The sequence below is a fragment of the Amphiprion ocellaris genome, chromosome 6 (genome assembly GCF_022539595.1).
Source record: "Amphiprion ocellaris isolate individual 3 ecotype Okinawa chromosome 6, ASM2253959v1, whole genome shotgun sequence".
Classification (NCBI taxonomy): domain Eukaryota; kingdom Metazoa; phylum Chordata; class Actinopteri; family Pomacentridae; genus Amphiprion; species Amphiprion ocellaris.
In genome coordinates this window covers 2,981,738-3,008,886 of record NC_072771.1, presented here as the reverse complement: position 1 = coordinate 3,008,886, position 27,149 = coordinate 2,981,738, and the positions used below count along the sequence as shown (strand labels likewise).

At 38.9% G+C, this 27,149-nt stretch overlaps 2 protein-coding genes and 1 long non-coding RNA gene across 6 annotated transcripts in view; all 3 read right to left on the bottom strand.

Moving 5' to 3' along the window:
* Positions 1-1,957: 1,957 nt before the first annotated feature.
* On the bottom strand, positions 1,958-7,110 carry LOC129349063 (uncharacterized). 3 transcript variants are annotated; one of them, XR_008601902.1, is made up of 5 exons: positions 6,984-7,099; positions 5,962-6,062; positions 5,100-5,232; positions 2,174-4,215; positions 1,958-2,074 (listed from the first exon to the last, which is right to left on the bottom strand). It is a non-coding gene; the product is annotated as an uncharacterized LOC129349063 (long non-coding RNA). The 3 variants fall into 3 exon arrangements; XR_008601901.1 differs by lacking the exon at positions 1,958-2,074 and having other exon boundaries at positions 2,116-4,215; positions 6,984-7,105; XR_008601903.1 differs by lacking the exons at positions 1,958-2,074; positions 5,100-5,232 and having other exon boundaries at positions 2,116-4,215; positions 6,984-7,110.
* Positions 7,111-17,085: 9,975 nt separating this feature from the next.
* tor2a (torsin family 2, member A) lies at positions 17,086-23,645 on the bottom strand. Its single transcript, XM_023288026.3, has 5 exons — positions 23,476-23,645; positions 21,717-21,982; positions 20,764-20,939; positions 20,444-20,571; positions 17,086-19,662 (listed from the first exon to the last, which is right to left on the bottom strand). The coding sequence occupies exons 1-5, from the start codon at positions 23,591-23,593 to the stop codon at positions 19,418-19,420; spliced, it is 933 nt and encodes a 310-aa protein (XP_023143794.2). The 5' UTR covers positions 23,594-23,645; the 3' UTR covers positions 17,086-19,417.
* Positions 23,646-26,212: 2,567 nt separating this feature from the next.
* Positions 26,213-27,149, bottom strand: part of sh2d3cb (SH2 domain containing 3Cb) — a 56,714-nt gene continuing 55,777 nt past the window's right edge. For both annotated transcript variants that reach the window (XM_055011083.1, XM_055011086.1), the window contains one exon: positions 26,213-26,953. In XM_055011083.1, coding sequence (XP_054867058.1) covers positions 26,784-26,953 — 170 coding nt within the window. In that variant the 3' untranslated portion in view covers positions 26,213-26,783. The remainder of the gene's footprint in view (positions 26,954-27,149) is intronic.

Sequence of the window (27,149 nt, the reverse complement as noted above, 5' to 3'; positions counted from 1 at the left end):
AAGAAAGTTGAAAACCACCTTCTGATCCCTGAAATCTCTGAGTTTTCACACAAAGAACACCTGAACATGTCAAACTGGTTCCATAGTAGAACCATCATTGTAAAAATGTCATAGTATGGTGTGTTGCTCAAAAAACATTACGACTCGGCTGTCTAGGATCGCAGAGGAGCAACACAAAAACAGGACAAACGCTGGTTTCCAGGGGGTTAGGAGGATATTTATTTGAAAGAGGAAGTTTACAACAACACAACATGTGAGCAGAAAAATCACAAAGTCTGTCTGTAGTTCAGCTGAAAATATTAGTTTTTGTCTTTTTTATTGACCAAACTTTTCAGGAAGTAGATGAAGAATAATTAAAGCTCTCATGTAGAAGTCCAACTTATTTTGGATCCTTGTGAAGAGTTTAACTTTAGAGTTTGTAAAGCTGTTGAGTTTTTAGAGTCACATGGATTGTTTTGACATTTAATAACCGAGTCCTGAAATAAAATTACAGTTGTGGATTTCTGTCATTTAGTCTGGACTAAACAAATAACAGCAGCATAAATCTCAAACGTCATTATGAGGAGTCTGGATTGAGGTTTCTCACTTGATAATGATCAAAACATGAAATTTAGGTTGGTTTAAAGGAATATTCCACCTTAAATCTTTGAATGTTGACCTAAAAGGTTGGTTTCAGGAAGTATTCCACCTACAAGGTCCTCACGCATCCACCTTAAAGGAACATTCCACCAAGAATCCTTGGACATGCACCTAAAATGTTGGTTTAACCGAGTATTCCATCCAAAATCCTCAAAGAGACCTGAGGGGCTGATTAAAAGGAATATTCCACCTAAAACCTCAAATATAGACCCGAAAGGGTGGTTTAGAAAAAATCCTTCAATGTAGACCAAAAAAGTTAGTATGGAGGAATATTCCACCTGAAATGTAGACCTGAGAAGTTGGTTTGGAAGAATATACCATTCTAAACATCCTTAAATGTAGACTAAAAGACGGTTTGGAAGAAAATTCCACCTAAAATCCTCCAATATAGACCTAAAAGGTGAGTTTAATGGTATGTTCCACCTAAAATTCACTACTGTAGACCTTGGAGGTTGGTCTGATGGTATATTCCACCCAACATCCTTGAACATTTACCTAAAAGGTTGGTTTAATGGTATATTCCCAGAAGAACCCTTGAACATTGGTCTGATGGTATATTCCACCCAACATCCCTGAACATAAACTTAAAAAGTTCGTTCAAAGGAATATTCCACCTAAAATCCTTCAATGTAGACCAAAAAAATCTTGGTGTAAAGGAGCATTCCACCTTAAATGTAGACCTAAAGGATGGTTTGGAGTAATATTCTACTCTAAAATCTTCCAATGTAGACCTAAAAGGTTTATCTGATGGTATATTCTACCCAACATCCTGGAACATTTACCTAAAAGGTTGGTTTAATGGTATATTCCCAGAAGAACCCTTGAACATTGGGCTTAATGGTATATTCCACCCAAAATACTTCTACATATACCAAGAAGTCAGTTTAAAGGAAATGTAGACCTAAAAGGATTGTTTAAAGGAATATTTAAACGATTATTTTCATTATTTAATAATCTGTTATCAGTCAGAACCCTGGCAAACTTATTTTCATCAGTTTTTTTAGTGGAAGTCACAAATAAAGGAGCTCTTGGTTTTTCCCGGCGTTACTGAGTCCAAAGCTGCTGTTTCAACACAGAACGTTCACATGGATCCACAAACCTCTCAGCACTCAAACACCCACAGACAGGAGGCCGGCTGGACCGAGGCTCAGTGGCGTCCTCAGACCCACGAGTCGGGGAGTCACTGAACTTGTTGGTCCGGTTTGAAGGCCTCCGTGTGGTCCAGTAGAAGTCCACGTAGTCGGTGTTGGCTTTGAACCCGCAGCGACTGGCCACCATCAGGTGGACCGGCTCGTCCTCGTAGGACTCCTCCTGTAGCCTTGAGGGAACCACAGGAACATTCAGTAGCTGTTGGAGTTCTTCCTGTCAGGCTCGTGGTAGAACGGCTCTGAAGAATCTTGTACTCGTCTTATCTGGAACAATCTAACAGCCTAAACTGTTAACAGCGGTGTAAAGAAGCAAACACACAGGTATAGATTAGGACTCAAACTAGATTTATTTTAGAAAACAAATCAACTTAGAGGCATTTGTTCACACGTGGCTGAATAGGAGGCCGTCCAATCAGATTGGAGGTCTTCACTCTGTAGGTTGTTTGTTTGGTGAGACTCTTGGACCTCCATCAGCTGACATGGATGTTTGATGGTCTTCCTCTCTAGTGCCAGATGATTCATCCATGAATTCAGCAGCTACAGACTGAAATGAAGCTCATGCTGCCGTTATTGAATTCCTGTTCCAGATCAAATGTTCAGATCTCACCTTGAATGCAGCCGTCTGCTGTCTGATAGTTTTTCTCATTGTAGTCTTCAATAAAGTCTTTTTCCTCATGTCAGGATGTGGTGAGACTCTTTCTCAGTCACTGCAGACGTCCCTCATTGTGCATCTCCAGAGAAGAAACAGAAAAACTGATCACTGCTTCAGCATCAAACGCTCTCCAGCATTGAGAGTGTTTTAGGAATTCATTCATTGTGTTGTGAACTTTGAAGGAGCAGAAACTTTACAGCTGCCAAAGATAAGAGCTCCAATTCTGGATGTTTTAGGGAATGAAGTTCATCAAATGAACAACTGATTTTTGCTGATAACTCTCATTAAATTACTGAAGAAATCTAAGATAAAAACCTGTAAACTCTCAGGCAGCTTTTGTTAAAGTTTGTCTATAATTCTATCATCATGTTCTGGAACCAGGACTCTGCAGAAGTTCCTTCAATCAGATACTTGTGTGTTTCGATTTAAGGCCTCAGGTTTGAACAGACAGCAGAGGATCAGAAAGGAGTGATTTTAATATTTAAACCAGCCCAGTAAATGTTTGGAGTAAAAATGATTAAAATGTTGATTTAGATAGATTTGTGTCAAATAATATTGTAGAGTTTCACTTAAATATATCCAAATGAGTTCAGTGTATTTACATTTTATAGAATATTTGATTTCTTAATCTCAATCCTGTAGGGTCTGACCCTAAATATTATAATAATGATGTCAATTTAAATAATAAATAATAAACTTTAATCAGCTAAACTTACATAATAAATATCACTGTACAATCTTAACCTGAACATTCAGATTATCGAGGTAAATTTACATAAATCATGATATTCTAGAGTCTTAACTGGAATATTTCTAACATTAATCTTTTTGTATTGTGCTGATAAACAACAATGACTCGACTTTCAGATAATATTTGTTGTCTGTGATTGTGAGACTAAATTCCTCCACATTCTGGAACTGGACTGAATTTCCCAAAATGGAAACATGGACAGAATTTAACACTCCTGTATCCATGGCAACGCTAAAGTTTCTGCTTCTTACCAAAGTTCACAACACAAGTAAAGATTTTAATGTAAAACTTCAGGGATGACTGCTGACCATAAGTATTCTGATCAATACTTCATGATCAATATCAGGACAGATGTTACAACTCCAGCTGTTCCATTAGACTGCAGTTATTCACAGAGAAATTAAAACATCACATTCCTCATGAAAAACTAGATGGGACTTTTATTAAATAAAGTGTTGGTGAATAAACAGTGTAAAAAGTGTAAAGCAGCTCCATTAAATCAGGAGATGTGAGACTTCCACAGCATGGATCACCATCTGCTGTGTTGATTCATAGCTGAATGTCAGAATGAACTGAGATAGAAAAGCTGCTTTGAGCTGCAACATTACGGTCTGACAATCCAACACCATCACAGTTTTCATCTGGTTGTTTTGCTCCAACATGCTGTGAAGTTCAGTTTTTACCTGAATCAATACAGAGATTCTATTTCCAACCAAGACTGGAATAAAAATTAGAATGTTATGAGGTTATTAATGCAACTAAATCCTGTCAGATGGAAGGATTTACTTCTAAGTTCTAATTCAAGTTTCAGTTGGAGCACATTGCATCCACAAAGAAAAACAGCGAAACCTTCATAGCAACATTTAATAAACCTAAAGCTTCCCTGTTGGCACATTGGTGGAGTTTGTTACTGAGCATCTGAACCTTAAATCCAGTGAGACGACCATCTTCAGTCCAGGCCAGTCAGAGAACTTCAAGACCTTCCATCAGCTGGACCAGATGTGGCATCATCTCCCTCTGAACATCTGGATGACAGGAGAAAAGACAGAAATCAAACACAGATCACACAAATACAATTTATTCACCTTCATCATTTTATAAAAGTAGCATGAACTTTATTAAAACTTGACAACATCAGTAATGAAAGTAAATGTTTTTATCTCATGTTGAAGCTAAATTTAAAGTGAATTTTAATGACAGTTTATCCTGAGAGGAGTGAGAATGGAGCTTTTCTTTCCTTTTTACAATATTCCCTCATAATATTCAGTTTATTATTGGCTTTAGAAGCATTTTTCTTTATTTATTTATTTTTAGATACGTCAGACTGATGCACTTTGCTGGTTTGCAGATAATTTCATGTACAATGACAATAAAGATCTTCTATTATAACATATTTTGCTGAAACAAGAACCGCAAACCTCAACCATCTCTCAGTCTGCAAAATTCCAACTGCGACAAAGAATTATCTGATGTAGTTATTATTATAATCTTTACTGAACCAGCCCTGGAATTAATAAAAATCTGTACATGGATATGATTTTCTCTGATGGAACCACTAAAACTGCATCCAATAAAGTAAATCTCTTCTGCACTGCACACATAGAACACTTTTGTATAACTCTGGATGTCAGAGTAAAGGCAGACAGATCCACCAATCAGCCACAACATTCTGACCACTGACAGCTGAAGAGAACAACATCCATCATCTTGTTCTAATGCAACGTTCTGCTGGGAAACCTTGACGTTCATGTGGATGTTTGACATGTACCACCACCTAAACACTGCAGGACAAACAACCCCCTAGTCTCCATGGCAACAGCAGTCCTTGATGCCAGCTGCCAGCCTCAGCAGGACAAATTAAAACTTCTCAGGAGTGGTCTGAGGAACACGACAGAGCTAAGCTGTTCACCTGGGTTCCACACTCCCCACATCCAGATCTGATGGAGCATCTGTGGGATGGTCCAGGATCAGCCTGGTCTAGGTAGGACCCACCCTGCAACCCACAGGATCCACAGGACATCCCCAGAGGTTCTGATGAACCACTGGGTCAGAGGAGTTTTAGCAGCATAAAGGGACCAACACAGTATTAGTCAGGTGGTCAGAATGTTCTACTGTTATATTGTCATGCTGATTATATGATCAGTAAATGTTAACATCAATTATAACATCCACATTGATCAGGAAAAAACATACGATCAGTTCATTCAGAAACTGTGGGGTTAAACCTAAAAACACAGACCTCAACAGCAGTTTGTTTCAAAGCAGAACACCAGCTGGTTTTCACTGAAGAAGTTTTCAGAGCAACAATTAAATGACAGTTTTGTTCTCATTAAGTTCAGAGTCAGCGAAAATAATGTAAACACACATCAGGAAAAGAAAAACTTTAATAAATATTTCATTTGTATAAGTACTTCTATACATATAGATTCCTCTTTCTAAGTTTGATCAAATCACGATAACTCTGTGTCCTGTTGTACGATGTTTTCCCAACAGATGGCGCTACCCTCATGAATGGAGCATCAACAAGTGACGTCTACAACACAACAGAAATGTCTGGAAGCCAGTGGCCACCACTTTGAGCACCTTCTTGTAATTGTAGAGGCCAGAGATAACTTTTATTAATCTGCTGATGTCTGAATAAATTTGGTATTGAAATATTTATGCAAGTTTTTCTTTTCCTGATGTGTGTAAACATTATTTTGGCTGACTCTGTATGATGGGTTTCTGACAGGTCACCAGGCAACATCTTTTTATAATAATGACAAACATACCTGCATTCTACAGGAGTGATTTTCCTCATGTGCAGGTAAAGATGTGTGAGGAGCTTAGAGATGACAGGAGCAGGAGTCATCCTCACTAATTCAGCTTCCACCTAGAAACACAAAGACCACAAACAAACACACTGATAGACTCTCAAACGTTCAACCTCACAGCCTCAAAATATCTGCTTAGGAAGTGTTGTGTTTCTAAATTCTGCTGAAAGCATTGACAGACATTCTCTTACAAGGTTGTGTAAAAAGCAGCCTGTCCTCTGAGCTACTGAGAAATCTTCCTGAACAAAGTTTCTACGTGTAAATTGGCTCAACAAAAACTAAAGCCTCAGTCAGAGATAACAGGTATCACAGATTATAAACAACTTTCTTTGTTAACTCAGACTTCCTGCTTCAACCTCACATAAAAAGGGGAGTTTAACTCATCAGGTGACTGAAAATGAACGGCTTGTGCAGTTCTAGATCCAAAAGTAGGATGTTTCAACTCATGTTTTACTACAAATACATGCAGTAATAAATAAATACAATGGCTGGTTGTTAGTTTATTCACTATTAATGTCACTTTATATACTGGATTGAACTTGAGCAGTGGAAGAGAGAAGGAATTTAATGAAATTATGGAGATTCAGAGGTAATGTTGTGCAATGTTAAGTTAAGCTCGGTTTAATTCAAAGCAGCTGAATGTTAAACTTCCTTGCAGCTGAACGGGTTTCAATTAACCTTAAAGTAAAATAACTTTTTTAAAAGCTAAAATACACAGCAGAGAAATACAGGTTGAGAAGTTCCTTCTAATAATGAGGACAGCTGCTGCAGCAACTAACACAGGTGTTCAGCGGTAAGTTAGCCACCTGTGTTAATTAGCCCGCTAGCTAACTTAGCCGCTTAGCTAGCTAACTTAGCCGCTTAGCTAGCTAACGCGTCCGGACCAACTGCTCAAACACGACAAAACACAACTCTTCACAAGTCGCTGACTTAACGTACAACAAAACAACGCTACTGGTTAGAAGTATTTATCTTCTTACCGTGTTTTACTCCAAAAACAAGATCAACAGCAGTCAGAGATGCTACCAGACGTGCCGACCATAGATATATACAGCAGACTAGATCCGCTAGCGCGCTGTCTTCTATAGTATCTATGGTCTGACCAATCGCTGCTCTCTGGCTCTCAGTCAGTCTGACCAATCACTGCTCTCTGGCTCCGCCCTCTGGGAATCTTGTTGCTGTTTGGCTCCACACTCGCTGATGACCACTTCCGGTCTCAGAATATGGAAAAAAACGGACCTTTTTCATTTCTGTCTCTTACTGATTTTATTTTTTTGTTATTCGAAATATAAAATGAAAATCAAAGCATTTTAAAAATTTCCTATATCCCTGTTTGATCATGAAAAGGAAAAACGTCTTGTATTTCAATTTTAATGTTTGTATTTTAAAACGAAAATCAAATAACCACTCGTTTTTTGTTTTTCAATATCCGTTTCAGAACGGAAAATCCAATTGCCAGATAAATACACGGACTGTTTTTCTAGTTCTAATGGAAGTTTGCATGTAGAAATGAGAAATTTTAAAAGGAAACTCCCCTTTATTTAAATAATTATAGTGCATTTATTCCTCAGAAATCAAAATATGCACTGATTTTTCTGTTTCTAAGACAAATTTGCATGAAAAGGAAGGAGGAAACTCATACTTAATGTATTTAAAGTATACATTTAATCCTCATAAATCAGAAGAAATTTTTAAAGGAAATTTATATTTAATGTAAACTCATATTTATTTAAATATTCTAAGTGCATTTAATTCTCAGAAATCAAAATATGCATAATGTTTTTCTACTTCTGATAGAAGTTTGCATGAAGAATTGCAAAACTGTATGGAGAATCTTATATTTAATCATATTTAAAGTGCTTTTAATGTTAATATTTTGTCCAAACGTGTCTATTTTTGCAGGAATAATGTAAATTCGGGGTTTTTTGAGTGAAATTGTTTTCTGAAGATGTTAGATTTGTGTAAATGGCCGCAGAATGACAGGAATCGGGTTTAAAATCATGAAAAGTCTCAAAATGATGAAAATAGAGTTTTGGACTAATTCTGAGGAGTTTCAGGAGCTTTTAAAGCTTCAAATCAAACATAAGCGCTTGAAATTTTCTTTAAAAGGCTGAAAATGATGCAGATTTGAGGTTAGATTTGGTAAAAATGCAGCAGTTTCTGGTGGGTTTTTGTTTTCCTGCAGGTTCAGAGGCTTCGGTTTGTGGTTTTAAGGTTTTAACTGAACATAAACGCGTCAAGAATCCCTCTGGTCCTGGTCCTGGTCCTGGTCCTGGGGTGTGTTTGGTTTCCTCACCAGCACTTCGTCTGTCTCTTCAGGCTGATTTTCTTCTCTCAGCGTGTTGCTGCTGCAGGACGGAGCTCAGAGGATTAAAAAGAAAAAGAATCGTGAGGTTCTGGTTCCACCAAACGCCACCCAAGAAGAAATGCAAGGCAGTGGTCTGCTGGCCGAGGGTCCCTGAACGCCTCATCAACACTCCACTGCCCACTTTTAGGAGAATTATTCCATCAGAGAAGATTTCAGGTTAAAAATTTCACATTTCACTTAATCCTGATGATTTTTTGGAGTCCAAAATTGTCCAAAATAAGAGTTCTGCAGTCGAACCTTAATTAATCTGTAGAGTTTTAAAGTTTTAGATTTAATGTTTTAACTAGAAAACATCTGTAAAAATGCACATTTTATCTCTTTTAACTCGTGATCAATGCATTTAGCGTTTAGGCCGAAGAGGGTAAAAAATGATTATATAATTATTAAATATATATAACACCATATAATAATTATAATTATTATAAGAAAAACTACAAAAATTTAAGAGAAATACCTTATAAATAAATAAATAAATAATAATAAATAATAATAATAATAATAATAATAATAATAATAATAATAATAATAATAATAATAATAATAATAATAATAAATAAGCTAATATTTTGTGGAGAAAATAATATTTGTCAGATTTTCAATTATAGTTTCTTTTTAAAATTTTTAAAGGCCTGAAGAGGTAAAATGTTCTATAAAAATCAACAAGAAAAACAGCCAAAATTTTTTTTTAAAGAGAATTAAAAAAAAATAATAAGAAGAACATATTTTTATGCTAGAGAAACTCATGTTTGTCAGGTGTTCATTTCTATGTTTTTATTTTATTTTTTAATTTATTTTAAAGGCCCAGTCAGGGAAACATTTATATAAAAATCTACTAGAAAAACTGCAAAAACTGAGAAGAAATTTCTTTCAAAAACAAATTTTTGTCTAATACTTGTCACGTGTTCACGTTTTTAGTTTTTATCTTTTATTTTTAAATGCCCAAGCAGGTTAAATTTTTAAATAAAAATCAGCTAGAAAAATTGCAAAAAATTAGAGTAATTAATTTAAATAAAACATTTTGTACAGGAGAAAATAGAATTATCAGTTGTTCATTTATAGTTTTGTTTTTTCATTTTTAGAGGCCTCAAAAATATTATCCAGAATTACAAATGAAACACTCTGAAAATTGAAGATAATTTCTGTAAATAACAATTTATTTTGTGCAGAAGAAAATAATATTTGTCAGGTTTCTTGTGTTTGGTCGTTTCCGTGCACGTTGGGAGCTTCCTGTGTGTTTTCGGAGACTATAAATGTGGTTTCAGACGTTAAAATGTTAAAACGTTTCCGGGTCGTCAGGTTGGATGCAGCTCCGGGTCACTCGCCTCCTCCTCCACGTCTCCATGACGACCCCACCTCCTCCACCTTCACCGTTATGTGACCCGTGCTGTGTCATCATCGCTGTCTCACACACACACACACACACACACACACACAGACACGCACACATACCAAGATACACACACAAAAACACACACACACACACACACACACACACACACAGTAAAAGGATGGAGGAGGAGTGGCAGCGTCGCAGGGGTGACGTCACATCACGACCTCCTTTCCCAGCATCCCCCCCTTCTCAACCCCTGATTCCCATCACACACACACACACACACACACACACACACACTCACACACACACACACACACACACTCACACACACACACTCACACACACACACACACACACTCACACACACACACACACACACACTCACACACACACACTCACACACACACACACACACACTCACACACACACACACACACACACACACTCACACACACACACACACACACGCACACACAAAAACACAAAAACACACACTAACACACATTCCGACTGCCAAAATCAGCGTCGACGAACACACAAGAAAACTGGAAATGACCTCCGATGACTCCACATAGACGGGTTTTACTGGCGGGAAGACATTTTGTGTGTGTGTGTGTGTGTGTGTGTGTGTGTGTGTGTGTGTGTGTGTGTGTGTGAGCACCACAAACACGTACGACTGGACGCAAAGCTAACACTAAGCGCTAGCAAGGCTAAAAGCTAAAAGGGGGTTCATGTTTTTGTGGTGGCTGGGGGTGTGAACAGGACTGCAGATGTCCATATGATGTCACCCCACCCACACCCCCTCATCCCACTACACCCCACTACGCCCGTCACTCTCACACACATACACATACCAAGATACACACACAAAAACACACACAAACACACACTCCGGCTGCAAAAATCTACGTCGAGAAACACGCGAGAAAGCTGGAAATGACCTCCGGTGACGCCACGTAGACGGGTTTTTTTAGTAGTGGGGAAGCTATTAGTGTGTGTGCATGAGTGTGTGTGCACGTGCATGTGTGTGTGTGTACTGTGAACAGGTGCGAGTTGCCACCGCTAAGCGCTAGCAAGGCTAAAAGCTAAAAGGGGGTTCATGTTTTTTGGTGGTTGGGGGTGTGAATGGGACTGCAGATGTCCATATGATGTGACCCCCCCCCCACACACACACACACACACGCACACACACACACACACACACACACACACACACACACACACACTCCAGCTACAAAAACAAGCGATGGGAAACACACAAGAAAGCTGGAAATGACCTCCGGTGACTCCACGGAAACGGGTTTTTGTTAGTGCGGGAGCCAATTTTTGTGCACGTGCATGTGTGTGCACGTGCATGTGCACTGTGAACAGGCACAACTTGAGGTGCAGCATGTCGCCACCGCTAAGCGCTAGCAAGGCTAAAAAGGCTAAAAGGAGTTTTTCTGTTTTCGGTTGGAGGTGTGACAGCCAATATATGATATCTGCCCCCCACACCCACTCTCTCTCTCTCTCTCTCTCTCACACACACACACACACACACACACACACACACACACACACAAAGTGTGTGTTTAAGCTGTTTTCTGTTTCCTAGCCGCCATCCGTCACCAGCCGGAGACGCCGCCGCCATCACCACACACACACTATATACACAAAACACACACTAACACGCATTATATATACACATACACACTAGCACACATATATAACACACACACACACACACACTGCACCACTGTTGAGCCCAGCTGCAGCGGCGCTCTGACATCACCCTCCTCTCGGCCAATCGCCTGCTTTGTTTATTTTCAGCACCAGAGTTTTTTTCCTTCATGACATTTAATCATCAAACAGGAAGAAGAAAATATGATCCAGAGAAAAGCCCCAAAGACACGTCCTCTTCTCCGTTATCCGAAAAAACGAGGCAAATATCAACACAAAAAAACGTGTGTTGAAATCTTCAAAGCTTTAACTTGATTGCATTTACAGAAACCACAGCTGACTGTACCATTTAAAAGAAAACAACTTTTGCTGCAAATTTGAATATTTCTGGTAATGAAGATGGATGTAGATTCTTACTGCATGTTGTCAGGTTTATTGTGATGTGTCTTGGACTAAAATTCTTGAAAATTTTACTGATTTTAGGACAAAAAAAATCGGTGTGAACCTGACCTGGACTACCAGAGTGAAAGCATAGTCCTGACAGTGAAGCACGGAGATATTTTGTGTCTTTTTGAGCTCATTTTGTGTGTTTTTCAGGTTATTTTGTTGTCATTTTGTATGTTTTTAAGGTTGTTTTGTGTGTTTTTGAGGTTATTTTGCGGTCATTTTGTGTGTTTTTGAGATTGTTTTGTGTCTCTTTGTCGTCATTTTGTGTGTTTTTGAGGTTTTTTTGTATTGTTTTGTGTCATTTTGTGTCTCTGTGGACATCTTGTGTGTTTTGAGGATATTTTGTGTCTCTTTGTGGTCTTTTTGTGTGTTTTTAGGTTATTTTGTGGTCGCTTTGTGTGTTTTTGTGTTGTTTTGTGTCGTTTTGTGTCTCTTTGAGGTCATTTTGCGTCTCCCAGGACTTCCACAGTGAATACTTAGTCCTGACAGTGAAGCACACAGGATGAACTGTGTGGGTTTGGGGCTACAAAATGAGCATAAAGGTGATATTAATGCTATTTCTGACCAAATGTAGTAGCAATGTTTCAAGTAGATGTTGTGATATGAACATTTACTGTTGGTGCCACAGGAAAAGCCTGAAAGCCGGACTTTTAAAACATGTCAGAATTCATTCCTGCACATCCTGTGGAAGCCTGTTGCAGCAGAAAGCCGCATTAATGCTGCTGCTGCTGCTTCGGAGGGATCAGAGAGCCGAGCAGCTGCAGCTCCTCCGCTCCTTTCAGAGTTATTACCATAATTTGTTGTGGGAAAGGAGTCGCTCATCAATCAGAAGTGCTGGGAAAGTGACCAAGTCACAGACCTGAGTCCTCAGGGGTCAGTGGGGCCTCGCTGGCTGCTTTCTCATTAATCACTGCGGGTTTGAAGAGGCGTCACGGCCTTCATCTTCCCACTCTTCATCCCCCCTCTCTTCATCCTCCCGCTCTTCATCCCCCCGCTCTTCATCCTCCCTCTCTTCATCCCCCCTCTCTTCATCCTCCCGCTCTTCATCCTCCCTCTCTTCATCCTCCCTCTCTTCATCCTCTCTCTTCATCCTCCCTCTCTTCATCCTCCCTCTCTTCATCCTCCCACTCTTCATCCTCCATCTCTTCATCCTCCCTCTCTTCATCCTCCCGCTCTTCATCCTCCCTCTCTTCATCCCCCCGCTCTTCATCCTCCCTCTCTTCATCCTCCCGCTCTTCATCCTCCCTCTCTTCATCCTCCCGCTCTTCATCCTCCCTCTCTTCATCCTCCCGCTCTTCATCCTCCCTCTCTTCATCCTCCCTCTCTTCATCCTCCCGCTCTTCATCCTCCCTCTCTTCATCCTCCCGCTCTTCATCCCCCCGCTCTTCATCCTCCCTCTCTTCATCCTCCCACTCTTCATCCTCCCTCTCTTCATCCTCCCGCTCTTCATCCTCTCTCTTCATCCTCCCTCTCTTCATCCTCCCTCTCTTCATCCTCCCGCTCTTCATCCTCCCGCTCTTCATCCTCCCTCTCTTCATCCCCCCTCTCTTCATCCTCCTGCTCTTCATCCTCCCTCTCTTCATCCTCCCTCTCTTCATCCTCCCGCTCTTCATCCCCCCGCTCTTCATCCTCCCTCTCTTCATCCCCCCTCTCTTCATCCTCCTGCTCTTCATCCTCCCTCTCTTCATCCTCCCGCTCTTCATCCTCCCTCTCTTCATCCTCCCGCTCTTCATCCCCCCGCTCTTCATCCTCCCTCTCTTCATCCTCCCACTCTTCATCCTCCCTCTCTTCATCCTCCCGCTCTTCATCCTCTCTCTTCATCCTCCCTCTCTTCATCCTCCCTCTCTTCATCCTCCCTCTCTTCATCCTCCCGCTCTTCATCCTCCCTCTCTTCATCCCCCCGCTCTTCATCCTCCCTCTCTTCATCCCCCCTCTCTTCATCCTCCCTCTCTTCATCCTCCCGCTCTTCATCCTCCCTCTCTTCATCCTCCCGCTCTTCATCCTCCCTCTCTTCATCCTCCCTCTCTTCATCCTCCCTCTCTTCATCCTCCCGCTCTTCATCCCCCCGCTCTTCATCCTCCCTCTCTTCATCCTCCCACTCTTCATCCTCCCTCTCTTCATCCTCCCGCTCTTCATCCTCTCTCTTCATCCTCCCTCTCTTCATCCTCCCTCTCTTCATCCTCCCTCTCTTCATCCTCCCGCTCTTCATCCTCCCTCTCTTCATCCCCCCGCTCTTCATCCTCCCTCTCTTCATCCTCCCTCTCTTCATCCTCCCTCTCTTCATCCTCTCTCTTCATCCTCCCTCTCTTCATCCTCCCTCTCTTCATCCTCCCTCTCTTCATCCTCCCTCTCTTCATCCTCCCTCTCTCAGTCCATCTGACCGTCGCTCTGAGGCCAAGGTCAGCCTGGAACCCCCCTGAATCCCGACACGACACCCACAACCTCCACCTCGGCTCCCATCAGGCCCTCCAGGAGTCACCCTCCTCCCCTCCTCCCCTCCTCCCCCTCCTCCTCACCCTCCTCACCCTTCGCCTCACATTCCCCCCACAGCGTCCCTTTGTTCACCTGTTGTCCTGGAGACTCCACTGCCACTGAGACCACCCTTATCCACTGTGTGTGTGTGTGTGTGTGTGTGTGTGTGTGTGTGTGTGTGTGTGTGTGTGTGTGTGTGTGTGTGTGTGTGTGTGTGTGTGTGTGTGTGTGTGTGTGTGTGTGTGTGTGTGTGTGTGTGTGTGTGTGTGTGGCAGAGGTCAGGACAGAAGCCAAAATAACAGATAATCCCACTGAGAGCCACGGAGGCGACAAGCAGCGACTGAACCTCAGGTTCTCATGTTGTGTGTCGACATGTTGTACTGTAACACACAGGATTCTGCTAAAATATCCTCTAAAACACACAAAAAGCACACAAAATGACAGAAAACAGCCATGATTAGTGCTACTACGGCTCCTTCTGTGTTTCACTGATGTTCATTTGATCTTTCTGGATCCTCACTATCAGATGTTCCAGTTTAATTCTTTTCCACGTGGAGTCATGATGCAGACACAGATAGATGCAGTGTGTAAAGCTTCAGCTCTCCCTCCATCCTCAGCTCACCTGTCCACACACCAGTTTATCTTCCAGCCTCCAGCTCTGATCTGCAGCTTCTCCTGGGTTCAGCTTCAGCTTTCTGCCTGTTTTTATTGTCTTTTGGAAGTTTGCTCTTGGTTTGTTTTGTTAATCTGCAAAAGTTTTGAACCGCCGACTTATTTTTGAGTCTGCTGCCTTCAAAACTGATGAAAACCATTTTTTATGGTTGCAGCAAGGTAATTCAAAAACACTCGGTCAAAGATAACACCAAAATCTACAGACTGGTAATTAATATCACAGAATGAACCTCTTCTATCGATATTTCAGTTTCATGTTTCTGGACAGTTTATGAATATTTGGACCATTTGAATTCATATATTTCAGTCTTTTTGGCACATTTCTGAATATTTGGGACTTTTATTCTTATTTTTCAGTCTTTCTGAGACATTTTGGAGATTTTTATTTATTTATTTATACTTTTTGTTTTACATTTTGGGGACATTTTATTATTACTTTTTTTCTGATGCTTTATTTAGATTTTTATCATTTTTTTCTTCAATATCTAGGTGTTTTTCTGAGAGGACACTTTTTCCGTCTTTTTTGACAAATTTTAGAGACAATTTATAGATTTTTATTACATTTTTAATAAAAATCTTGATCTATTTATTTTTTATTTATGACTTTTTTTCTCACATTTTATAGTTTTTAATTTTTTTTTCTTCGTCTGGGAGATATGAAAAATATATATTTTGTCAGACGTGTTTTTCTGAGGCGAAACTTTTTCTGTGTTTGACACATTTTGTTTAAGATAATTTATTGATTTTTATAATTTTTTTGAGTTATTTATTTAACATTTTTAGGGGCATTTTATTGCTAATTTTTTCCTCTCAGTTGATTTTATTTTTTCTTTAATATCTGGGAGGTTATTTTTTTTACATCATGAAACTTGTTTTGTCTTTTTATAATTTTTTTCTTTTTAAGACAATTTATAGATTTTTATTAAATTATTTATTTTTGCATTTCTGGGACCATTTTATTATTAATGTTTTCTCACACTTTATTAATTAGATTTTTTCTTTAATATCTGGGAGTTGTTTTTTTTTAACATTTTGAAACTTTTTCCATCTTTTATTGACTTTTTTTTCCTTTTTAAGACAATTTATAGATTTTTATAACATTTTTTATTAATTTATTTGACATCTTTGGAGTCAGTTTTTTGTGACTTTTCTTTTCTCACACTTTATTAAAAAGTTAGTGAATCTTCCTTGAATATCTGGGAGGTTTTATGTGTTCTGAGGGGAAACTTTTTGTCAGATTTGGTTTGGTTTCTTTCTCTAAAATCAGATAAATCAGTCTAAATATCAGCGGTCCGTCCTCCACCTCGGGGTCCGTCCTCGTCACCCCAGGACAGACAGACGGATGGACAGACTGATGGACGGACGGCTGCATGAATGTGAGTGGAGCTGAATTCGTCCCAAATGACTGCACTCACAAAAAAGGATTTAACTCTTTGTCCCCTCACAGTCCAGCCTGAGAGAAGAAAAACCAACCAGTGAAGACTCCTCCTCCTCTTCCTCACCCCCCCGACCCCTTCCTCACCCCCCCGACCCCCTCCTCACCCTCCGGCTCCCCCCCGACCGGTGGATAAAAGACCCATCAGAAGGATTGCTGCTGCATTTACAAGTGAAAGACGGAAATAATGGAGCGGTTAGCGAGAAGAATGAGCAGACAGAGGAGCTTCACAGATGTGGAGCTGATGGGGGAGGAGGGGGGAGGAGGGGGGAGGAAGGGCAGCAGCAGCTTCCCATTGTTGCCCCCCTCTTCAACCCACCCTTTACCCCCGTTTGGAAAAAGGGTGAGGAGGTGAAAGTGGCCTTATTGGCAGCAGAGGGGAGGGGGGAGGAAGGGGAGTAGCTGTGGACGCGATGGAGGGGTGAGGAAGGGAAGATGAAGGGGTGAGGAAACATAGAAATGAAGGGGTGAGGAAGGGAAGGTGAAGGGGTGAGGGAGGGGAGAATAGGTGAGATGAAGATGAAGGACTGAGGGAAGGAGGACATGTGGATGGTGAGGGGTGAGGTGGGGGAGTAAAGGTGGAGCAGAAGGGGTGAGTGAGGGGAGAAATGTAGAGATGAAGGGGTGAGGAAACATAGAGATGAAGGGGTGAGGAGGGGGAGGAAATGTAGAGATGAAGGGGTGAGGAATCAGAACCAGAGTAAAAAGTCTTTAATTGTCCATAAAGTGCTTCCTGTAGTTTGTTTCCATCCAATAGAACTGATTCTTCATCTCCTCTATTGGTTCCATCAATGATAAACAGTCTATTGGCTCCATCTGGTCTCTGCTGCCTCCTAGTGGCACAAACTGAGATCTGAATCCTCCTGGAGCTTTAATGTTTTCAAGTAAAATCCGTCTTTTTTTCTTATTATTTCATTTGTAAAAACTGTCGTGGCTCCAGATGTAGAACCTCAGCTTGACTCGAGATGTTTTTCAGTCCCGGAACATTTTTAGTTTCCTAATCACCAAAAAAACCCCACACCATCCAACACCGTTTACATCCAGATAAAAGACAGTTTAGCTGCAAAACTTACCAGGAAATGTATGGAATTTCATCCTCTTTTTAAAAAAAAACTGGAGCTGTGAAATGAAGACAGAGAATTGATTTTTACCAACATAAACCAGCTTCTCTGTGCAGAAATGAACCCTCTGAACCCCAAAACCTGCCGGCAGGTTTGAAGAGCGGGTTATCTTTTAAAAAAATATTAATTACATCATTTAGACGAGCCAGAAAATGTAGATAATCAGGAAAATTAACTGAAACCGAGCTTAAAATCATAATATCTCATCTTAAAATATCGCCAAAAATAAGCCGTTTTTTCCAACCAAATTCTATTAAAAAGTCCAAAAAATTCGTTGCTCCTCTGCAAAACAAAAAAGCCACGAATGACTGAGCTGTAACCAACAGGGATTTGACAAAAATTTGTAGATTTCAGGTTGAAGTGCAGGCAGTGCAGCTAGTAAACATGGAAACAGATAAATATCTGCAGTATGTGGAGACAAAACAACCACAAAATGGCACCAAAAAAATCACACGAGGATGAAAACAAGACACAAAATCCCAAAAATATGACACAGAACAACAAAAAGGATACACAAAGGGACCACAAAGAGACCAAACTGTCCCAAAGATGCAAAAAAATGCTGAAATGAGACACAAAATGACAAAAATGAGACAGGAAATGAGAGAAAACCAAAGCTAGTGGATGAATCAAATGAGACAAATAACGAAAGAAATTCAACTTTCTTGTGTCCTTTTCTTTATAATTTCTGCCATTCTGCACAGACGAAAGTAGAGTTTTGTCGACTTTTAGTCATGGTTGTGTCCATTTAGGAACTTTTCGGTTGAACTGCAGGCAGTGTTGAAACCAAACAGATAGGAGACAAATTAAAATTGTAAATAGTTACATATCTAGACTTTTTGCTGTTTTATACATGTTTCTTTCAGATATTGTTTTAATTTCAGTGACAAATAATGTAAGAAATTGGACTTTCATTCTGCACAGAAGACATTTCTTGGGATGTTCTGATTCCGTAGAAGTTCAGGACTTTATATTTACTTAAAATGAGTAAAAACTTCTCTTGGGAGTTTAGAGGGTTAATGTAGTTCTAGTTTGAAAAAATACAGATGAAGTTCTTTTTTTTGTCTCGTTTTTGTTATTTTGTGTCTCGTTTTTTGTCTCATTTTTGTCATTTTTTGTCTCTTTTTTTGTCTTATTTTGTGTCTTGTTTCTGTAGTTTTTTGTCTAGTTTTTGTCATTTTGTCCAGTTTTTGTCGTTTTGTGTCTCATTTCTGTCGTTTTCAGTTTCGTTTTTGTCATTTTGTGTCTCATTTTTGTTATTTTGTCTAGTTTTTGTCATTTTGTGTGTCCTTACGGTCATTTTTGTTAGGGTTAGTTTAGAAGATGTTTCACCATGCTGAATGTATCTCCAACAACTTGCTCCAAAATGTCATCAAAAACTGACTGCCACAACTTTTCTTAAAATCAGCTTCGTAGCTGGAAAATCCACATTTCTGTTGTTTTTGCCTCATTTTTGTCATTTAGTGTCACCTTTTTATCGTTTTTTTTGTCTTGTTTTTGTCATTTTCTGTCTCGTTTTTGTCATTTTATGTCTGCTTTTTGTCATTTAGTGTCACATTTTTGATGTTTTGTGTCTCATTTTTGTCGTTTTGTGTCTCTGTTCTTTGTTTCTGTAGAGGTTCAGGACTTCGTATTGGACTTGAAATGAGTGCAAACTGCTTGTGGGAGTTCAGAGGGTTAAAGTCGTTGTTCTAGTTGAAGAACAAACAGAAGAGGTTCCAGGTAGAACGTGTCGTCTCTCCAGCTGTGTTAATGTGAAAATAATTTAAGGATGGACAAATACTGACGTTAAAAACTAAATCAAGCCACGGTATTTGAGACGCTGCTCTCAGAGTTCAGGAGAGTTCAGTTTTCCATCTCTGACTCGCCTCAGAAGGAGCTTCCCTTTAGATCCTGGAGTAAAAACCTCAGAGGAAGAAGTTGATTTTGGCGGGGACGGCCTTGCAGCCGGTGGTGGAGAAGTACTGGTCCTGGACGGGGGAGTACTGCATGTCGCCCCCTACTGCCTCCACCACGTCATGGCGGCTGCAGCTCCCCCGCTGGCAGAGCTGCGAGCGGACGCAGCGCTGGACGTGGCAACGAGTCAGAGGCAGGAAGGGAACGAATCTGGTGATGAGGTTCTGCTGGATGATGCTGGACTGGAAGAAAGCACCTGGAGGACAAATCAGCTGCGTTATACAAGAACAGCAGCAAAAGCAGCCAGAAATCTGAACAGTAGCAACAATATGTTCAGTATTTACAAATATTAAACACACAGATCCACAAAATACATTGTCGTTGTTGTCGTTTTTGTCTCACTGTTTTTGTCTTCTCGTTTTTCGTTGTTTCTTATCTTGTTTTTGACGTTTTTTGTTTCGTTTTTTTTGTTTTTGTCATTTTTGTCTTGTTTTTTTGTCGTTTCTTGTCTTGTTATTGTTATTTTGTGTCATTTTTGTCTTGTTTTTGTCGTTTTTTTTCTTGTTTTTGTCACTTTTTGTCTTGTCGTTTTTAGTCATTTCTTGTCTTGTTTTTGTTGTTTTTTGTTTCGTCTTTGTTTTTTGTCTAATTTTTGTCTAATTTTGTCATGTTTTTGTTGTTTTTTGTCTCGTTTGTCATTTGTTGTCTTGTATTTGTCATTTTTTGTCTTGTTATAATTTTATTTTATTTTAATTTAAATTAAAATAATAATAAAAATCTACAATATATCACAAAAACTAATATTCACTCAATTCCAACCAAATTTTTGTTGTGGGTAGAAACAACTTAGTTTAGTCAAAACATGATGTCATCAAAAACTGACTGCCACAAGTTCTCCTGAAATTAGCTTCGACTGGAAAATCCAGGTTTTTTGGACTGTTTTTGTTGTGTTTTTGTTGTGTTTTTGTCATTTTTTTGTCTTGTTTTTGTCATTTTCTGTGTCGTTTTTTTGTCGTTTGTCGTTGTTAAACTCTTACTAGTGTTGTCGCTGTAAACAGCCTCTCTTAAGGCGTCCTGCAGGTCCATTAACTCGATCTCTTCTCTTTCCCGTCCGGCCTGCCGGTTCTCCAGAGCTACTTTATAGATCACCTCCTGTCCTGTGGTGCTGCAAGACACAAAAACCACACAAAAACACTAAAAAAAACCCACACAAAAACACTCTCTATATAAATATTTTTCAACAAGCGTCCCTGCTGCATTAACTTCCAGAAAATTCACCTTCAAAGGATGTTATTTTTAGCATTTAAACTCCTTTAAAGTCAGATAAGAGCTAGAATGTTGGTGGAGTGTTTCCTACCTGATGAAGACGTAGATGGCTTTGCGGTAGTTTGTGCGAAACACAATATGTGAGGGACCCAGAAAAGGTTCCAGGACGTCGATGAGGCCCGGAGGCATCTTTTCCATCTCGTCGAATATAAAGACGGATCGGGCGCATTCAGTCAGGTTTCCCTGAACCCAACTCCTCAACTCATTCTGCAAAACAAAGCAGTGACATTTAGTCCTGCACACAGTTTCTAGAAACACAAATGGAATCAACTCGTCCAACATTTCCTAGTGTCCATACCGGTGAAGACCATGTATTTCTCCCACAAAAATCTCCCAAATTATTGGAAATTATTCTAAAATAACTTAAAATTTGCCTCAAAATTCTTAAAAAACTGTTAAAAAGACATGAAATTAGTCCCAAATGACAATTTTTAGTTGATTATGGACAATTTGACTAATTGTGGATGAGATTTTCATCACTTGAGACCATATTAGTCCAGTTTTGAGCCTCTGCTCATCAGTAGAAAGATGTTTCTCCATGCTGAATGTATCTCCAACAACCTGCTCCTCTGTTCACTGTTTCTGATTCATGCTGCATTTATTTTATTCATCCTGTAGCTTTGATTTTCCTCTCAGTCTCTCTTTTAGCCTCCGTTTTTGTCATTTTGTGTCATATTTTGGTCATTTTTTGTCTTGTTTTTGCCATTTTTGGTTGTTTTTGTCATTTTTTCTCGTTTTTGTCATTTGTTGTCTTGTTCTTGTCATTTGTTGTCTTGTTTTTGTCATTTTTTGACTGATTTTTGTCCCTTTTTTGTCTCGTTTTTGTCATTTTGTCAAGTATCTGCTCATAGATTAACTGTCAGGTTTGATTTGATCTATTTGTTGCCTTTTATTTGGGATTTAGCCATCTGTCCACACCTGCAATGATTCAAACAGCTGCTAGAAGTGACTAAACCAAGGCAGTGACTCCGTTAACGGACTCACCCGGTACCGGTTGACCCGCTGGGCTGAGGGGAAGTGCAGCGTGGGGATGAACTGATGGACGTAGGGGCTGCTCATGGCCGAGCCGTACAGATGGTTCCCTAACATGGAGCTGACCATCGTCTTCCCCGTCCCCGAGGAGCCGTGGAACGACAGCACCAGGGGCCGGTCGGGGCTTTTATTCTGAAGGAACCTGGCCACCTCCTCGGACACGACGTCCTGAACCAGATGTTGACCGAAGACATTCTTGTAGAGATCCCACTCCAAGTCTGACAGTCAAGAAAAACAACAACAGCGACGTTAAAAAACACCTGAAAGCTTGTTTTCTTAAATTTGCTGCTTTGATTTGGGACGAAAGTGATGCACAAAATTTAGTTTCACCATCGACTTTGCAACATGTGTACGGGAAATCACACTTCCTGTGATGTGAAGTAAGAAGAAGTGATTAAAACACAACATTTTTTGTCATTTTCCATGACTGGTCTACAAGAAAAGTCTGTAAAATAGATTAGAATTTACTCTGATTTAAGGGTTTGTGAAAATATAGAGCTTTTAAACTGTATTTAGTTTGTTGAAATGCAGCAAAATGAGCAAAGAACAGAAGAGAAACGCTGAAAAAGAAGATCTGGCTGCAAAAAGAGAAGCAATCTCAGTTACATGACAGAAGAATAACCAAAAAAAAGGGTCAGATTTGAATTCCATCTAAAGCAATTCAGTATTCTGGGTGTTTATTTCAGTGTTACAACATATGAGAAAGGTTTCAGACAAGCTTTTGTTGGTGATTTTAATGTAATTTTTTTATTTTTCATGCAGACACATTCCCCTATAAAATCACACCAATCATTCTAGGATGTTAACTTGCATCCAGACGAAATGATTCCTGTCAAAAACACTTACTTAAATGTCAAAATAAGCCTCAGGTGTGCAGTAAAGACGGACTATAAACTCTAGTCTAAGTGTTTCTGCTATTAGTATTTAGATTAGATTAGAATAATTTTACTTTATTGCCACTGCACAAAGTACAAGAACAAAATGCCGTTTAACATCGAACCAGGAGTGTAAAAGCAGCAGTAAAGTGCTTTACAGACAGCATGTTTATAGTTAACGGTACATATATGTTACAGTATGTTTGACCACACTAATATACAAATATATAGATGTGAATGTAATATAAATAGATAAACTGACTGTACAGGTAGGGATGAATAGTTTACAGTAGAAACAGTTTCTGCTATTAGCCCAGAATAAGTTTCATATATTGAAATGTAAACTATTATCTAATTGAATTTTATATATATATATATATATATATATATATATATATATATATGTATGTATATATATATATATATATATATACATATATATATATATATATATATATATATATATATATATATATATATATATATATATATAAATAAAATGTAAGCATTACTGCATTTGAACTGTATGTCCAGACATTTCCCCTGTTTCAAAACGACTCTTCATCATAAGGAGCAGCTGAGGAGACTTCTTGTTTTTCTAGCTAGCATAACAATTAGCAAAGCAGTGATTAGCTTCAGTAACAGCCTGAATTAGCCCCTCGAGAACATTATAGAATAAAATGCCAGCTACATAACGCCATTTAAACCTACATAATATGTTTATTAGGTTTTAATAATGACTGTTAGCTGACTAAACTATCTGCACTGTGTTCTGCTGCCCAGCTAGCCTGCTAACTGCTACTAGCAGCAACCTCCGTTAGCTCAACACTCCTCACCTCTGATGTTGGGCTTGAAGTCGCAGTCGCAGCTGTCCGAGATGCTGCAGTAAAGCCTCTGGAAGACGCACAAAACCGGGTTGAAACAGAAAAACAGCACAGACAGGACGGCCAACATCTTAGCTGCCCGCTGGCTGAAGAAACAACCGACCCGAGCTTCCGTTCGCCGCGACCGGCTGGTTTGTAGTCTTTCTGCTTCCCGGAAGTCGACCAGAAACACGTAGCAGTGTGCCGGAGAGGACTACATTTCCCATAACGCACCACGACATGGGGCGTAGTGAGAAGGACACGTTGGAAGATCACAGTCCAAACGTTCACTAGCAAGCTCATAATAACAATAAAAATAACAATAATAATACATTCTTCTTCTTCTTCTTCTTCTTCTTCTTCTTATTATTATTATTATTAAGAAGAATAAGAAAAAGGACAATAATATGATAAAATAATGGCAAAAACAATAAAAAGTATAATAGTAATAATTTAAAGTCAACAAAGTCCTGATTTCTGAAGAAATTTAGCCAGTTGAAGAAATATTAGATATTTTAATTAATGTTTTCACTGTGTTTACACATTTTTTGTTATTTTTAGCAGATATATTAAAGTTTTGTCAACAGGAAATTTGGTTAAAATGGGAAAATCTGTGTATTTGATGCAACTCTGTATTTTGTAACCAGTAAGAACTAAAGAAATATTGTTTATGTGAATCATCTTTTGATTATTTTCAGTAAATTATGCATCTACAAATCTAAACAGTCTGAATTTAACAAAATAACTGAAGACATTAAGGAATACATGAACTGTTGCTCTTTGTTGTAAATAAAGACAAATGAGAGCCCATTTGAGGGCACAAACTCTTGCAAAGACATTTCGGTACAGAAAGTAGTATTTCAGTCGGAGTGAACGATTAAATCTATTACTTGTTCATTAGGAAATTGTATTTTAGTTGAAAAAAAAATTAAAATCTATAAATACTTGGACAAGAAGTAGCATTTTAGGTGGAATAAACCTTAAAAACTATAAATACATGGACAGAAAGTAGTATTTTGGTTAGAAAAAACCTTGAAAATTATAAATAATTGGACAGAAAGTTGCATTTTGGGTGGAATGAACCATTAAACCAACAATTTGTTCATTAGAAAGTAGTATTTTAGTTTTAAAAAAAAAAAACCCTTAAAATCTATAAATAATTGGACAGAAAGTTGTACTTTGGGTGGAATAAACCTTAAAAACTATAAACACTTGGACAGAAGAAACTGAAATGAAGGTATCTGTAAAAAAGCATGTTTTGCTTGTGTAAATTTGTGGCATTTTATTAGGAATATATCCACATTTGAATTCATACAAAAATATTGGGGCGTTTTCTCAAAACAAAAATGTAGATTTTGTCGTAATGGCATAAAAAACAACCGTTTCATCAGCAAATAATTCAAAAATTAATGAAAAATCTGGAAGTTAACAGGCATTTATGTGTTTAATAAACCAATCATGCACAGAAATAATCAGAACGTCAGAGCAGAGCTGTGTTTTGGACAGTAGGGGGCGCTGTTAATGTGGAAATACTTCACCAAGGAGCCGATGAGGGCTGTAATGTGAGTATTTAAAGAAAAAAAATAGGCTTCATTGAGGTAAAACAGTTTTTGTCGGACTTACCTTGTTGAATTCGACCGTTTTTCACCAAAACTCGTCAGTTTGAAACCTCGGATTTCACAACAGTTGGAGAAACATTAAAAGAAATTCCACATGTTTTCAAATAAATGATAAATCTGCTACGTTACTGGAGTATTTCCATTTAATACTGCTTCATATCGTCACTCTGCTCCATCTAGAGGGAAATACGGCACTTTTTATCTACTTTTTAATTTATGTAACAGCTTTTATTAACATGTTTAAAAATGGAATCTTCCAGCCTTTGTGACTTTATTTTACATATATCTTACTGTAGTTGTTATCAGCTCCACCAAATAGTGATTTTTTTTCTCAATTTGTACAATCTTTCAGTTATTTGTGTCCAATTGTGAGTCTCTATGGACAAAATTTTTGTAATTTTTGTGAAGTTTGGTCATTTTGGACAATTATTGAGTCATTATGGACACATTTCAGTCCTTTAAGACAAACGTTAAGGAATTTTCTTTGCAATTTGAGTCCTTTCAGAAGAACTTTTACTGATTTTAGTCAATTTAAAAAACAAAATTTCAAGTAATTTCAGACAAATGTTGAGTTGTTTCACTAAAGATCTGGACATTTTTAGAGTCACTGTGGTCCAACTGTGAGTTTTGATGGACAAAATTTTAGTAATTTTGGTCATTTTAGACAATTACTGAGTCACTATGGATTTTTTTTAGTCCTTTAAGACAAACTTTTACTGATTTTAGTTATTTTTTTAAATCAAATTTTGGACATTTTTAGAGTCATTTTGGACAAACTTTAAATAATTTTGTTCCTCTAAACTTTGCACTAATTTCCCTAAATGTTCCAGAGATCCAATATTTCGGCAAAAACAGACAGATTTGTGCATCAGAACTTTTCTTTCTTCCATTAATCAAGTTTGGAGGTTAACATTTACCTTCTGTCTCTGAATATAAAACTGGACTCTGCTGCTGAGTACTTTTAGCAGTTTTCATGCTTGTAAATGAATATTTTTCGAGCATATATCGGTACTTTTTCTTCTGTAAAGGATCTTCTTCCACCACTGTTCATGTTTGCTGGTTGAAAAAACAAACGGTTTCATGAAATAAACTGCTTTTCCAGTGAGGTAAACATGTTTATTTAAATAGTAGACATTAATACTATGTAACGAAACAGGAAGTCTGTGTGCACTTTACTCCAAAATAAAGTTGTATTACTTTAAATATTCACTTCAGAATTAGAAAATTCTAACGATTAGCACATGATGGACATGATACACAAATAAAATAAAAATGGAATACAGATGAACTGTTATCTGCTATCGGGTACCAGATGATACGTGTTGGTGTCCAGAAGGTCCAGCCTTCAGTTGGACGTTGAAGAACCCAGAACCATGTATTTACAGTCTCAGGTGGGAATAGCTCACGTTAAATAGAAGATAAAGTTCATTTCTGGCAGAAAGTGGTGCAAATCCTCGGTTAAAAATGACTCTGTCATCCTGCAGTTAGTGGTTTGTTGCTAAAACTCTTCAGATTCTGGCGTACGAAGACGTTTCCTGCAGCTCTAAGTCAAACAATTGCTGAGTTTCAAGAGTCTGAGGAGCTTTTAGAGTCTGGTTTTGTCCATTCTGGGCTTCCAGCAGCCTTTGAACAAACACAGGATGGCGTTTAGCAGATCTGGGGTCAGTGTCGTCGGACCGGCGGCTCCAGCTTGTTGGACAGAGCCGTCAGGACCTGGTCGAACTTGGAGAACCTCAGCGCCTGGTTCTCCTCGGCTCCCCGGCTGCCCCACAGCAGCCTCATCTGGAAGTCGGTCAGGAAGATCTCCAGGACGTCGGCCTGCTCCTGGAAACCTGCAGCGGAACAAACCTCATCAGAACCAGCAGAACGTGAGTTTATGACGAGTCCAACCCTCGTTTTTCACTGTTAAATAAAGTCCTGCAGCTCTACGGAAGCAGAACAACCAAGAAGAAGGAGGGAGAAATCTCTTCTGGGCAAAATAAAATAGAAATAACTTCACAATTCGTTGAAAAGGTTCTTTAAAAAATT

Excerpts from the sequence above, each read along its gene's own strand:
- tor2a (XM_023288026.3), bottom strand. The coding sequence starts at position 23,593 with ATGTTGGCCGTCCTGTCTGTGCTGTTTTTCTGTTTCAACCCGGTTTTG. Across the intron at positions 20,572-20,763 it reads GCCATCTACGTCTTCATCAG|CACCACAGGACAGGAGGTGA; the intron begins GTAGGAAACACT and ends TGTGTCTTGCAG. Across the intron at positions 19,663-20,443 it reads TGTTTACAGCGACAACACTA|GTGCTTTCTTCCAGTCCAGC; the intron begins GTAAGAGTTTAA and ends TTTGTCCTCCAG.